Source organism: Podarcis cretensis, assembly GCF_951804945.1.
Source record: "Podarcis cretensis genome assembly, chromosome: 10".
NCBI lineage: Eukaryota > Metazoa > Chordata > Lepidosauria > Squamata > Lacertidae > Podarcis > Podarcis cretensis.
This window is the reverse complement of record NC_137179.1, coordinates 45213893-45230057: the sequence shown is the minus strand read 5'-3', so window position 1 is coordinate 45230057 and position 16165 is coordinate 45213893. Positions and strand designations below refer to the sequence as shown.

General features: G+C 46.5%; 1 protein-coding gene across 1 annotated transcript in view; it reads left to right on the top strand.

Moving 5' to 3' along the window:
- Window positions 1–16165, top strand: part of TPH2 (tryptophan hydroxylase 2) — a 70036-nt gene that overhangs the window by 2817 nt on the left and 51054 nt on the right. The window contains exons 2-4 of the mRNA XM_079993839.1: window positions 8028–8180; window positions 10685–10868; window positions 10973–11073. Of these exons, the coding sequence (XP_079849965.1) occupies window positions 8028–8180; window positions 10685–10868; window positions 10973–11073 (438 nt within the window). The remainder of the gene's footprint in view (window positions 1–8027; window positions 8181–10684; window positions 10869–10972; window positions 11074–16165) is intronic.

Sequence of the window (16165 nt, the reverse complement as noted above, 5' to 3'; positions counted from 1 at the left end):
CAATTTTCTAACAATTAGCAATTGTAGAGAATGGCTTTCAGTGTATTAAGGCTTTTTATCTACTTCACATATTAGTTGTCTCATACATTAATGTGCATTCATTGACTTTAATAGAAACAACCTACTGAGTGCCCTCAAGTTAAATGAAGCTGAGTATCCCTATCATCTTGCTCTAAAGAGTGCTAATTCAACATATCCTCTCGTCACAATGTGAGAATAAATACACAGTGGAAAATAAATAGGCACAAAGTAGGGGCGTGTGCTAAGCACAAGATTCAGCTGGAACACAGATTTGGCGCTTTGGAAAATGCCCCTGTCCAAAGCACTTTGGATACTACCTGATTTGTCTCAGGGTCAAAAGCTGTATCTGTTTCAGGAAAATGAAGCTTTATTCCCATCCCACTCATTATTATGGGGAAAGATATTTAAAAAGTTGTAACTTTTTCCATTTTGGCAGAATTAGCTGAAATCTACAGGCATGTGGCCCTTTCAGAGGGACTAAAGCCTGCTGAGATAGACAAATAGATCCATGGGTATTTGTGTTGGTCATCTTTAAGATTTAATATATATATATATAAAAGCCCTTTAACTTTTCCATATTGGACAGAATTGGATGAAATTTGCCATAGGACAGGGCAGGAGGAGATCAGAAGGGGATGTATCAAAAACATGGAGTTGATCATGGTATGTGTGACTGTTCTAGGTGAAGTCACACCATCCACAAAATAACAGGTTTGCATCCTGTATCTGCACCAGCTCTTTGGAAGCCATAATCAGTGATTTGTGTCAACTTTACCTGATATATCAGAAGTGATGCCTCTTGCAAAAAACACAGTTATACAGGCCCTCATAACCTCTTAACTGGTAGTGTAATGTAATAGGTGGGATTGTCCTTAAAAGCAGACCGGAAACTACAGTTTGTCCAGAATGTAGTAACCAGAGTAGTGGAGCATGTTACACTATTGTTGTAAGAGCACCTAGATTAAAGCCTAGTATTTAAAAGCTTTAAAATCTCATATAGTTTAGACCTGGGCTATGTGTGAGGGAACTTTTAGAAGACATCTGAAGGCAGCCCTGTCTAGGGAAGCTTTTAATGTTTAATAGACTATTGTATTTTAATATTCTGTTGAAAGCCACCCAGAGTGGCTGGGGAAACCCAGCCAGATGGGTGGGGTATAAATAATAAATTATTATTATTTATTATTATAACATCTCCCATATATGCCTCTTTGCTCCTTGAATGAATCTAGCATCACAATCTTGCAATCTGTGGGCAGTGGCTGTGCTTTTAATTTGTAGGAACACGGGTGGTGCTGTGGTCTAAACCACTGAGCCTCTTGGGCTTGCCGATCAGAAGGTCAGCGGTTTGAATCTCTGAGATGGGAGTGTGCTCCCGTTGCTCCGTCCCTGCTCCTGCCAACCTAGCAGTCGAAAGCACATCAGTGCAAATAGATAAATAGGTGCCGCTGTGGCAGGAAGGTAAACGGCGTTTCTGTGTGCTCTGGTTTTTGTCACTGTGTCCCGTTGCACCAGAAGTGGTTTAATCATGCTGGCCACATGACCCGGAAAGCTGTCTGTGGACAAACGCCGGCTCCCTCGACCTGAAAGCGAGATGAGTGCTGCAACCCCATAGTTGCCTTTGACTGGACTTAACCATTCAGGGGTTCTCCCCCCCCCCTTTTACCTTTAGTTTATAGTATAGTGACTAGCAGCTATGTTATGCATTAAAAAGAGCAGCAACCTCTTGTTGTGAGTGGCAATTCCATCAAAGGTGAGGATGAATTCTCTTGATCTGCTAAGTAGTTTTTCCCTCATTTCTGGAATTTCCTTCCAACAAATCTTTGACTGGGCGGAATATTTCAGCCATGTAGGCATGCCATGTAGCTCTGTTAGGCAGGCTTTGAATAATTGTATCACCACGAATTTCACCATTTCAGTCTTTATTGTGTCTCTCTGACTAATTAAGCAAGGTCCTGAGCTGCCCCACCATTGCTTCCATATTTAACCTGAAGAGTGCCTTCTAGCTTCCAGCTATAGGCTGCTAACTCTGAAAACACATTTAGCAAGTCATCCATATGATTAAACAATCACTTCATTAAACATTTAGCGTTAATTGTGTTTTAATCAAAGCAGGTCCCTCAGGAAGAGTACTCAGTGCTGAGGACTTGATTGTCAGCAATTCTGCATTATTTTGACATCAGTGAGGAAATGATTCCCCCCCCCTCAAACAGCTATATATTTCTATGTGGAATCTCATTTTCAAGTAAAACTGTTCTTCATATATCTTCCAAGTGTTACTTTTATGGAAACATGTCCCAATCAAACAAGGGAAATCTGTGAATAGGTTCAGTTTCCTTTGCTGGTTTAGGTCCTACACAGAAAAAGGGATGCTTCAAAATCCACACAAAGATTATTAAACAGTTGGCAAAGAGAAGCACCCAACAGAAGTAAGCACAAGAACATTAAGAAAGAGTCTGCAAGATTAGGCAAATGGCCCAACTAGTGCAGCATCTTGTCCTTGCAGTGGCCAACCAAATGTCTATGAGAAACCTGAAAACAGGACCTGAGCACAATAGCACTCTCCCCATTTGTGAGGATATGGTTGTCAATGGCTACTAACTCTGATGATTATGTTCTGTCTCCACTATCTGGGTGTCAGGAATGAGCCAGCTCCAAGTGAAGGTTTTCAGCCAAATGCAGAAAGCAGCCAGGAACAGGGAGGCATTGATGTTAGTCAGACAAGGGAGAGCTGGCAGCTGCAGAACTTGGCTCTTCCTGACCTTGACAGGCAAGCTGATAAGACAGTAAGCTGAGAACAGGCTAGAACACAGCCAAAGCTCACCGGAAGTTCAAATGGGCATGAATACACAAGGAGACAGTTTGTCGGAAAAGGAAGAGGTTGGCACTAATCCAATCTCTCCGAGGAGTTGGTGAATAGGAGGGCTTCTAGAAAGGAAGCAAAACAAAAGACACAAGGGGCGTTGGTTCAATATATTCTGTAGACACAGGAAGGAATCTTCAGAAGGGTCATCTTGAGTAACGGTGCTGGAGGCTTTGTTAGAGCCGTCTGGAGCTGTTTGTTTTTGCAATAAATCCTTCTTTTTAATTATCTACACTTACTGTGTTATCAAGCTGGGAACCTGGACTCCTGACACTGAGGCAGTATGCTTCTGAATGCTGTTGCTGGGAGGGGAGAATGTTGTTCTGCTCAGATCCAGTCCTGCTTGCGGGGCTTCCCAAAGGCTTCTGGTTGGCCATCATGAAAACAGAATGCTGGACTAAATGGGCCACTGGTCTGATCCAGCAAGCTCTTCTTATGTTTGTATTTGATTCCAGCAACTTGTATTCAGAGACACACAGTGGAGGCAGGACATTGTGGTAGGACATTATAGCCTTAGTCTCCATAAGGCTACATTTCGGGGCGGCAAGGACAGCAAAAGATATATTGAGTATCTATGGAATAATTTGGTATTGTTTAACCATTTTCACCTGCCATCTCCTCTTCACTTAGGATCATTAGTATTTAAATAAAAACAAAACTATCATAAATATGCAAGGCAGGGTTGTTCCAGAGGGATACTTCTGAGATGAAGGCAAAACACAGATAGCAAGCGTCTCTCAGGGTTCACCATCCACTGCAAAAGGCCACCTTGCCTCACAAATCTCATTAGACCATTTACCAATTTTCCATGCTCTAAAGAGGAAGATCTTTCCAAACTCCAAAGCCATAACTAAAGCACAACTATTTTTTATATTTAAAAAATCATAGCTAGTCTTTCATTTGGCTTATCCAAAATGGTGCCACTTTCCTTTTTGACAAAAAGGGCTGTAAAGTAACCTCTAACCTTCACCCAAAGCCGCCCCCCCCAAAAAAACCCCACAGATGTGGAAATGCTTCAATGGGAGAACAAGATATAAAAGTGCAATTTCCATTTCCATCCAATAATAGGTAATCAAGCAAAGGTGCAATCATGAAATTTTGTAACGTTCTATGTGTGACTCACATTTGAGTTTATAATGCAGAACTCAGGAACCAGAATTGTTCTGCAAAGCTTGTGAAGTTCGATTTCTCATTGGCAGAAGATCCAAGCCGGAGTTTTATTCAAGAATTATAATAACCAAAGTTGTAGCAGTAGGATAACATAATAATATAATAATAATAATAATTTATTATTTATACCCCGCCCATCTGGCTGAGTTTCCCCAGCCACTCTGGGCGGCTCCCAATCAGTGTTAAAAACAGTACAGCATTACATATTAAAAACTTCCCTGAACAGGGCTGCCTTAAGATGTCTTCTGAATGTCAGGTAATTCTTTATCTCTTTGACATCTGATGGGAGGGCATTCCACAGGTCGGGCGCCACTACCGAGAAGGCCCTCTGCCTGGTTCCCTGTAGCCTCACTTCTCGCAATGAGGGAACCGCCAGAAGGCCCTCGGCGCTGGATCTCAGTGTCCGGGCTGAACGATGGGGGTGGAGATGCTCCTTCAGGTATACAGGACCGAGGCCGTTTAGGGCTTTAAAGGTCAACACCAACACTTTGAATCGTGCTCGGAAACGTACTGGGAGCCAGTGCAGATCTCTCAGAACCGGTGTTATGTGGTCCCGGCGGCCACTCCCAGTCACCAGTCTAGCTGCCGCATTCTGGATTAATTGCAGTTTCCGGGTTACCTTCAAAGGTAGCCCCACGTAGAGCGCGTTGCAGTAGTCCAAGCGTGAGATAACCAGAGCATGCACCACTCTGGCGAGACAGTCCGCGGGGAGGTAGGGTCTTAGCCTGCGTACCAGGTGGAGCTGGTAGGCAGCTGCCCTGGACACAGAGTTAACCTGCGCCTCCATGGACAGCTGTGAGTCCAAAATGACTCCCAGGCTGCGCACCTGGTCCTTCAGGGGCACAGTTACCCCATTCAGGACCAGGGAATCCTCCACACCTGCCCGCCTCCTGTCCCCCAAAAACAGTACTTCTGTCTTGTCAGGATTCAACCTCAATCTGTTAGCCGCCATCCAACCTCCAACCGCCTCCAGGCACTCACACAGGACCTTCACCGCCTTCACTGGTTCTGATTTAAAGGAGAGGTAGAGCTGGGTGTCATCTGCATACTGATGAACACCCAGTCCAAACCCCCTGATGATCTCTCCCAGCGGCTTCATATAGATGTTAAAAAGCATGGGGGAGAGGACGGAACCCTGAGGTACCCCACAAGTGAGGGCCCAAGGGTCTGAACACTCATCCCCCACCACCACTTTCTGAACACGGCCCAGGAGGAAGGAGCAGAACCACTGTATAACAGTGCCCCCAGCTCCCAGCCCCTCTAGATGGTCCAGAAGGATGTTATGGTCGATGGTGTCAAAGGCCGCTGAGAGATCCAGCAGAACTAGGAAACAGCTCTCACCTTTGTCCCTAGCCCGCCGGAGATCATCAACCAGCGCAACCAAGGCAGTTTCAGTCCCATGGTGAGGCCTGAATCCCGATTGGAAGGGATCCAAATGGTCCGTTTCCTCCAGGCGTGCTTGGAGTTGTTCAGCAACCACCCGCTCAATCACCTTGCCCAAGAATGGAAGATTTGAGACTGGGCGATAGTTGGCCAAATTGGCCGGGTCTAAAGATGTTTTTTTAAGAAGCAGTTTAATGACCGCCTCTTTCAGCGGGTCTGGGAAGGCTCCCTCACAGAGGGAAGCATTCACCACCCCGCAAAGCCCATCGCCCAGCCCTTCCCGGCTCGCTTTTATCAGCCAGGATGGGCAAGGATCAAGGAGACAGGTGGTCGGTTTCACTCGTCCAAGCAGCCTGTCCACATCCTCGGAGGTAACAGATTGGAATTGATCCCATATAACAGGACCAGACAGAACTCTAGCACTCTCCCGCCCTGGCCCTGCTCCCACTGTGGAGTCTACCTCCTTCTGAATCTGAGCGATTTTATCTGCAAAAAACTTTGCAAAAGCATTGCAGGAGATCTTGGGGTCCCTACCAGGCCCCGGTGGTACAGGTGGTTCCGATAAACTGCGAACCACCTGAAAAAGTCTCCTGCTGCTGTTTTCTGCAGATGCAATGGAGGCGGCGAAGAAGGCCCTCTTCGCCGTCGCCATTGCCACTTGGTAGGCTCGACGTTGAGCTCTAACCCGTGTCCGGTCTGATTCAGAATGAGTTTTCTGCCACCGGCGCTCTAGCCGTCTCAACGATTGTTTCATCACCCTCAGCTCCGGGGAGAACCACGGGGCTGTCCGGGCTCCATGCAATCAGAGAGGGCGCTTCGGAGCCAGACAGTCAATAGCCCTGGTTAACTCCGCATTCCAGCGTGCCACCAGGGAATCAGCTGAAAGGCCATCAACTTGGGATAAAGCATCCCCTACCACTCTCTGGAAGCCAATTGGATCCATTAAGTGGCGGGGGCGGACCATCCGAATCGGTCCCACCTCCCTGCGGAGGGGAAGGGTTGCGGAGAAGTCCAGTTGCACCAGGAAGTGATCTGACCATGGCACTTCTTTTGTTTCGCTTTTAGTTAATGTCAGATCACCAACATCCGTAGAGGTAAACACCAAGTCTAAGGCATGTCCGTGGCTATGAGTTGGGCCAGACTTATTCAGGGACAGCCCCATGGAGGCCATGCTTTCCACGAAGTCCCGAGCGGCCCCTTGTAAGGTCGTGTCGGCATGGATGTTAAAATCCCCCAGGACAACCAAGCTAGGTGTCTCCAGGAGCATATCCGCCACGACCTGAAGCAGCTCGGGCAGGGAATCCTTGGTGCAGCGGGGAGGTCGGTACACCAGTAGGAATCCTGTACTGCCCCTATTGCCCAACTTCCAGAACATGCACTCAGAAAACTGGGTCTTCCCAATAGGACGCCTGGTGCAGACTAATGACTTCCTAAAAATCACTGCAACCCCCCCTCCCCACCCACATGACCTGGGTTGCTGTGCGTAAGAGAAACCTGGTGGGCAGGCAGCGGCAAGGACAGGCCCATCTGCCTCATCCAACCAGGTCTCTGTCACACATGCCAGGTCAAATCCTCCATCCACAATCAGGTCGTGGATGGCAGTGGTTTTATTCATCATTGACCTGGCATTGCACAGCAACACTTTCAGGTCATGTGGGTTTCCCTTGCTGATTACTGTATCCTTCCGGTCAGGACCAGACCTGGAGGCAGGGATAGTCCTCAAACAACGACTAAACCTGCCTCCTCGGTAATGACATGGTCTGGTCTTAGCATAACTCCTCCTCCTGCCCGTGATCACTGAGATCGGGTGTCCCAATACATCTCCCCCTGTGGAACCTGCCCCATCTAATCTATTGGCTGAGGCCCACTCCCAGGCAGCCATGACCCTTCCCCTTAAAAGGCAAAATACAAACTATATAATAATTTAACAGAATAATAATAATAATAAAACAAAACAGAACAAAACAAAACAAAGCAAGGAACAATAGTGCTGACTCAGTGCTTATCCCACCCCAAGCAAAAATAAAATAATGAAATAATATAGTATTATAAAAAACAACAACCACCATTTAAAGTGCTGCAAATTAAAAGCGATTAAAACATTTAAAACCATTTTGTCCATTGCTGCCGGTAGCTGCTCAGGCCTCCAAACTGTAGTGGTAGTGCAGGCCCCGCCCCCTAGGCCAGATGGGGTTGGCAGGAGAGGGAGCGGTCCTCCCAACACTCACGCAAGCAGCAGCAGCAGCAGCAGCAGCAGCCGTGTCCCGGAGGCCTCTCTCAGGCCTCTTATGCTGTGGGTGCGAGTGCAGGCCCCGCCCCCTAGGCCGGATGGAGTTGGCAGGAGAGGGAGCGGTCCTCCCAACATGCTCCATGATGCTATTTCATTGATCTTTTCTGAAAGAGTAATCATTCATGTCTGCTTGTAACCTGCAATTCTCCTCCTGAGCACACCTTTCAAAAGGGAAAAGAACCTCTCTTGTAGGAGATATCTCAATACTAAAATCAAGCAAGAACGGTCTGCTTGAAAGAAAAGCTTAACGTTTTCTGAGGAGTGCACAGAAACCCTTCTATTTTGCAATGTATTTTCTTTCAGCTAAACAGAACCAGTTCTGGTAAAAACGATGATAAAAAGGACAATAAGGGTGCAAGCAAGAATGAATCAACATCAGAAGGAGGAAAGACCGCTGTGGTGTTTTCTTTGAAAAATGAAGTTGGTGGCTTGGTGAAGGCTCTCAGACTTTTCCAGGTAAAAAAACAAACCCATCTTTTTAAAACAGGTGATTGGAAAAATCTATTGTGTGGATCTATTATGTGTTTACCTCAGGCCCGGCCTTCCCCTGAGGCAAGGTGAGGCGACTGTCTCGGGTGGCAGGATCCACAGTGGTAGCAGACCCAGCCTCCAAGGAATGCATTGTTTGTGCTGCCGCTGTGGTGGCATCGATGGCTGTGGCACACTCCTTGGAGGCCGAGTGTGCTACCTCCATGGCAAGCCCCCCCATGCCACCTCTATTCACCTATTGGTGAATAGGATGCACTGTTGGTGTCTTCCCCCTCCCCTAGTTCCCGATATAGAGCTTCACTCCCCCCTTCTTCCCTGGTGCCCCCTGCTATTTTGTGGCTTGCCTAACATGCCAAAACATATTGGACTGGCCCTGGTTTATTTAAATCCCAAGACACTTTGTGTATTGATAGCTGTTAATTTGAAGCTTGAGCCAGACAAGAAGAAGAAACTGAAAGATCATAGTTTCAGCTTGAGGGTCTTCCTGGACCCAGTGCTATCCTGGGGCCAGTAGCTAAATATGCCGTTTGCTGACTTCACCTAGTGCACTGGCTGCAGCCTTTCTTAGAGAAACACAGACCTGGTTCCAGCCCTTTCATGCCGTAGTTATATCCCAATTAGACTACTATATGCGAAGATACCTCTGGAGTTTCCAGACTGTCTCCAATTGGTACAAAAGGCAGCTGCTGGAATTTTATAGGGCCTATTGATTGGATCACACCCCTCCCTCCACTGGCTACCAATTTGTTGCTGGTCTGAAAGCTCTAAAGCCAGGGGTCAGCAAACTTTTTCAGCAGGGGACTGGTCCACTGTCCCTCAGACCTTGTGGGGGGCCAGACTATATTTTTTTTGGGGGGGGGGAATGAACAAATTCCTATGTCCCACAAATAACCCAGAGCATTTTAAATAAAAGTACACATTCTACTCATATAAAAACACGCTGATTCCCGGACCGTCGGTGGGTTGGATTTAGAAGGTGATTGGGCCAGATGTGGCCCTTGGGCCTTAGTTTGCCTACCAATACTCTAAACAGCCTGAGAACAGAATATTTTAAGAACTGCCCCCTTCCACAGGAATCTACTGGATTGTGAGGTTGACATTTGAGGCCTAGCTCTTTCCCTCTGATATTTGGTCAGCAGGTACAAGGGTGGGCAGGCTCTGTAGATTATCTCAGGTGTCAATATCCTCCTGGTGTCAATACACCTAGCTCCATCACTGCCCTGAACCCCCAGCCTATCTGGCAGCAGGTCAGTATGTCAAGTCCAAAGACCGGGGGTCAAGCCACATGAGCAAAGTCCAAAGGTCAGGAAACACAGTCCAGGGTCAATCCAAGTAGCCAAGTCTGAAGTCCAGCAGTCAGGATACAGTCCAGAGTCAAACCCAGACACAGTCCCAAGCCAAAGTCCATCAACATGGGCAGTAGAGCAGACACAGCACCTTAGCTCTGCTGCCCTTTCATACTTAGCATGCTGACTGCAGCACCTGTGCTTGATGAGACATGTATCCCTCACCTGTTCCAAGCCTACTCCAGCTGAGGAACCACACACCTACTCCCAGAGCTAGCAAGCTCCACCTGGCCAGCTAGGGAGCTGGGCTGTGGGCTCTTGCCTGGTTCAGCCTTCAATAGCACCCCTCTTGCTACTCCCTATGCCTCAGAACCCACCTTCTTTGTGGGGTATGGAGTCCTCTGCCTCTGATGATGGGTCCTGCTGCTCTGGTTCCTGTGCACTGAACTGCATTCCTTCACCATCCTCCATCAGCCTGTGAGTACTTCCTTCGCCACCCCCTGCTTGCCGTGGTGTGTCCCAGTCCTGACTACACCCCATGACGGGATCCTCTTCCTCCTCCCCATTGCCCTGCCAGTTCATGACAACCATGAGTAACCTTTTCACATGGCACTTGAAGTGAATATGTGAAAAAGCAACTACTTTGTTGCAGAACAGAATATTGTTTCCATGCTCTTGATGTGGCTGTTTCTTTGTAATATGTTTATGAATGCTATTTGGAATGTTATCTTGATTATTGCTGATAGCAAAGTGGGGTAACATTGTTCATTTAGACTAAAGTAGATTGCAATAAATACTTTTCTTGTATCTTCATACTATTTCATTTCTTGCCCATTAATTTAACTTGTCTATAAATTGGGCATTGAATAGTATAATTTTTTTTTTTTTACAGTGAACACCTGTTTTATAAGAAATGGCCATGGTAAATCACCTTTAACTATCCTACAATAGTTACAGTTTCCGGATATCTAATAAAATGGAGCAATTAATACAAGCATAATTTTACAGCACACTTATTGAACTAAAAATAACAAATAAGTAATTTAATACAGATGAAGGATTTTCTTAACTCAAATGCCTTTATATGCACATTAAACTACAACCTGTTCAGAACACCCATTAAACCCACTTCTCTTCTAAATGAATTCAGTGAGTCAATGAACCAATCTTTCGTTCTGTCTACAGGAGAAGCATGTGAGTATGGTTCATATTGAATCAAGAAAATCCAAGAGAAGGAGTTCAGAGGTAGAAATTTTTGTGGACTGTGACTGTAGCAAGAAAGAATTCAATGAGCTCATTCAGTTGTTAAAGTATGAAACGAACATTGTAACTCTGAATCCACCGGAAAACATCTGGACAGATGAGGAAGGCAAGGCTATTGTTTTCTCTTTCAAAATTTATCTTGAAATTAGCAAAGCTTTGTGAAGAAGCAGTGAGAATCTGATGCCTCCAATCACTCTGTATTTCCTCCAGAGCTTGACTGTGTTCCTTGGTTCCCCAGGAAGATTGCTGAATTAGACAAATGTTCCCAAAGAGTTCTAATGTACGGCTCTGAACTGGATGCAGATCACCCTGTAAGTGTTCAGTAAATGCAGCCAAGGTTGGTCAAGTAAACATTTGTGACAATTTGATGATAAAGAACTGAACTTTCTTCTTCTTCAAGTAATTAGAACTATTGCTATAATTAACAAATTATTATTAAATATTATGATTCAAAAGAACTTAAGTAGCTTAATTTATATCCTCTCTTTCCACCAAATGGCACCCAAGGCAGTTCCATAACTATCATTGGAAGAAAATACAAAATAACAATGGAACAAAACATTACAGAGTTGTTATACAGTGCATTATGCAGCTCATGTTGTTTTTTACTTACTCCTGTTGTAGAAATGATAAATTGCTTAGGATGAGATACAATGTCTTGTTGGCAAAGCCAAGCCATGAGATGTACAATATAATAGGCAGTGGTATTTTCCTAGAACTGGATGCATTTTTTTATTAAGTATGCTTGATCCCTTCAGCTCATTTCATAACCATGATGCTAATTCCAATAACATTCACTGAACGCAAAAGGGCAGTGGGTTTCTTTAGATATCCAGGGATCTTTTGTGACAACGTATGATACGGAAGATATTTCAGGAATTTCCTTGAACCTGCCCCTTTGCAATGACAGTTTGTTGCATGGGCCAATGTTGTAGAATTTGTTGTAGGCTATCTAATTCAATTCTCTGCTTGATACTGGAAATCCAGAGCTGTCAAGCTTCTGCTTGGAGTTCTCCAGCAATAAGAAGTCTACCAGCATCCTAGAAAAATGGTACTGTTGTTGAACTGCTTTTAGAAGGAACATAGAGAATGATCTTTTACTGCAGGGATGGAGAAGCTATCACCTTCCAGATGCTGTTGGACTGAAACTCCAATCAGCCTCCCATCAGCATGGCCAATAGCCAGGGATAATGGGAGCTGCATTCCAGCAACATCTGGAGAACTACATGTTCCTCATCTATGGTCTATGCCAACTGACAGTGGCTCTCTAGAGAGGGATTTAGACTGGAGTCATTCCCAAACCTACCTGGAGATGCCAGAAATTGACCCTGGGCATTTGCTCTACCATTCTTTCCCTGTTCATATTCGTACAAAGTTGCTTCTAATGTTCAGCTGAAATCTACCATCCTCTACCTCAAGTTCCTTAGATGTAGCTGGAAACAAGCCATTGCCCTTTTCTGCTTTCTGAGGACTGATTCACCACTCTGATTTGTCCTGCCACCTGACGTGCTTCAATATGACAGACCGATCCCAAAAATATTCAGCTAATGCATTTCAGATTAAGGTGCAAATCCACTCAGGTCGTTTTCATGGTCTACAACTTCTGCTTAAAAGAGATGCTTTAGAAGACTTGGGATGGCTCTCTTCTGCCTGCTCCCCACCCCTGCCAGCTATTATGCTGTATTTTCAGTATGACAGAGCTACACAAGGTATCACAAAATAAATAAATAAAAATGACAAACTATCCCATTGCTTTCTCCCCCCTTTTTACCTTTTAGATTACTTTCCCCCTTTTTAAAAGTGCATATAAGTGTTGCTCTCCAAAATCACCGAGTACTTAAAGTCATGCCCACTGCTATTTCACTTAAAGAATATAGATATTAAATAAGCTTTCCTAGCGGTGTGGGAGGGGAAAGAAGAAGGCAACTGAAAAGCTGCTCACACTCTGGGAAATAATTATGAGGTAGAAATCATAGCATCCTTTAGGCTCAGCAGGAATGCAGCCTCCATGCAGGTTCCTTGTGTTTCATCCCTGTTTTTAATATGGTAGCACTGTTTCAGCTCATATTTCACACACACTGCAAGGCCCACGTACTGCCAAAAGCCACGACTCCAAAGCTGGGGGAAATTAACCTCTTGCCTTGCCTTTTCTCTCTCTCTCTTCAGGAAGGGAAGTCTGCTCCACTTAACTGTGGGGAGGAGTTGCGGTGGGCCACATGGCCACCCACTCTCCTCTGGGGGCAGGGGACGAAGTCCCGCTTTGCCCAGAAGATCCTGGCCTCGTCATCAACCAGCCAGCCAATCCGCTGGCTGGGGGTGTGTGGCCAGGACCCATTTAAACAGAGGCGCGAGCCAGGGCGCCCTTTCTGCTCTCAGCTGGCAAGGCTATCTGCCGGACTTCAATCCCCATGTCATAGGGTGTGCCTCTCAAAATCAGTAAAAGGAGATCTCCAGGTTTGGCTTCTGTTCCACAGATTTTCAGGTGCAATCAGACACTGCAGGATCCTTGGGCTTTGGTATATTTTTCAGGGGGCGCTGGTGTGCACAGCAATGGCCTGCTAGCTGGTGCGGTAAGGCCATTACCCGTGATTTGACCTTCTTGGACTTCCCCCAATATTAGTAGCTGTTCACCTTTGGACTGAGAAATTCAGGGATTGCCGCGTCTGCTTTTGGACCAACAACCAGCCTGTGGTCAATGTCCTCGCCAGGCAATCATCACTCTCAGAAAGGGTGTCCGCTGTGCTTCGATCATTTGTCTGGCAGTGCCTCCAATTTAACATTATATTTTCAGCAAAATTCATCCCTGGAGTTAATAATGACATTGTGGATGCGCTGTCTCAGTTTCAGATGGACCGCTTCCCCAGAGGCACAGCAGTTGCCAGAACCATTCCTGGAGCATCTCTGGAGCCTTGGAAATGAGACATGATGCAGGGAGTATTGGCTTCAGTTGCATCTTCTACACTTAGGTCATATACAAGAGCTTGGTCCGATTTCTTAGCCTATCGTGTGCAGTCATTGGGTATTAGGCATCACACGCCCCCCAACAATTGACCATGTGCTGCAATACTTGGTTCATCTGCGCAACCGTGGTTGTGCAGCAAAAACCTTAAGAATCCAGGCGGCTGCCATCTCCTTTCCCACAAAATCCATTTACTTCACGGACCCATGTGCTGAGTTTCTGGTGCGCAGGGCGCTTGAAGGTTGGTCCAAATATGAGTCCCGGTTGTTTTCAGCTGCCTATTCCATTGCATTTTTTGGCGCCCTAAGAGTGGGGGAAGTGGTCCATGAAGGTGAGCCCGGTCCTTCATCGTGAGGCTTGCAGCTTAACAATATTCAGCTTTCTGACACAGAGTTGGTAGTTTGTATTCGTCGCTCGAAAACAGACCAAAAAGGAAAGGGTGCCGTGGTCCGGCTGCCAACATCCATGCAAAGGGGCCCTTGCCCAGTGAAGGATACTGAAAGGTTTCTCTGTCTTAGGCCCCCTGGTCCAGGTCCTTTCCTGGTACATGAGGATGGGACCTGTCTAGCTAGACAGCAGTTGACTTGTGTAATACAGAGGGCTATCGAAGCGTGTGGTCTTCCGGCTAGGGAACACGCCACTCACTCATTTAGGATTGGGGCCGCTACAATGGCTGTCCACTGGGGTTTCCAGCGGACAGGATAAAAGACATGGGGCGGTGGCGATCCAATGCGTACAAAGGTTATACCTGTGGCAGCTCTTTATTTTAAGCAGGCCTATGGCTTACACTGCTCTGTCACTTTACGTTTCAAGGGCAAAGTGTGTTGAGATCTGGATCGTGGGACACAGTATCATCCATTGGGCCTGTGCATAGGCGGTTGCCAGTGGCCTGGGATGCCAGCTGGGTTTTCCTGAGCAGATCCGTATTTCTTGGATATCGAGGCGTGGCATGCAATGGAAGGAGATGCTGCCAATTGTGAGGACCAAGGCTGATGCGCAGAGCTCTCCCAATGCCTTGTTTTTCCAGTTGGGAGAAAACAATTTGCTGAGTCGGAAAGGCATGGACTTGCTCTCAAATATCAAAAAGGACTTGGACTATATGGCTCTGAACTTCCCACAAATGACTCTTATTTGGTCACAGCTTCTGGAGAGACAGTCTGGCGTGGCAGTGATTGCCCAGCTGCAATAGATCATACCTGAAAACACTTAAATCGTTCAGTGGCACAGAAGGTGCACATGCTGGGTGGCCAGGTGATTGCGCACCCCACCATTGTTTACAGCAAGATGGCCCTATTTTGAGATGATGGCGTACACCTTTCCAATGGGGGAAATGATTTCTGGTTGGCTGATATTGCAGAGGGCGTGTAGGATTGCTTGCAGGTGTGAGGGTATTTGGTGGCGAGTCTTTGGGCTCTTGTGGTGGTTAGGCATTGGGTGACCTCATGATGGGGAGGGGAGGTGTAGCCATCACCTGCCCCTCCAAGCTTAAGGGTATTCCGTTAAAGGAATCTGGGTGTGTGGATCTTGTCTGAGGCTCGGGGCGGGGCTAGGGCCATGCCATGACCCCCGCGGGAACCCTAGGGGAGCTCAAGTTGGTTTGCATCAACGGGGCTCCCCCTTCCGGTGATTTACCCTTACCGGAATCCCTGTGCAACGGGCAGGAGTCAGGTATAGTCAGGTCTATTCAATGCCTAAGCAAATACCACTCACATTCTGTAACCAATAAAGTTGTGGCCAATATTTGCCCAATAACACTAACCAAATATTCTGTGTCCTGGTGTTTTATCCATCTTTGAGGGGGTGATTACAGGGTCTCGACACGCAACTTGGGAAAACTGAAGCCGTTCTGGCAATTCAATGGGTATTGAATTAAAAAAAAGAAAGAAAATGCCATAGATTTTGTTCTGTGACTGGCAAAGGTATCCCAACTCTTCATGACTTAGAGCATCATTACCAAAATCAGCACCAGGCCTAATGGAAGCTTGGGGTACTCAGAAATTGTGCAAGCCTAGTGCAAACGCCTTCCACTTTGATTTTTTGCAGCCCTCCAGATGCTGTTGCACTATGACTCCCATCAGGCACAGCCAGCACTGCCAATAGTTAGGGATGGCAGGAGTTAGAGTCCAACAACATCTGGGGGGCTCTCCATTCCTGCACTAGCAGATCAGTTACTCTTGTGTGGTAGCAAGGTGCTGGAAGGTTGGAGCTAGGTGGGGCATATGGCCAGCCCTGCCCTTCGAAGCTAGCTTCCTGCCTTCAAGTACTAGTACAGTTGTACATTGGTAGCTGAACGCCTTGGCTCCCAAACAAATCGGCTCCCAAACGATCGAAACCCGGAAGTGAGTGTTCTGGTTTTCAAACAATTTTTGGAAGCTGAACATCCGGCATGGCTTCCGTGGCTTGCGATTGGAGCTTCCTGCAGCCAATTGGAAGCCGCACTTTGG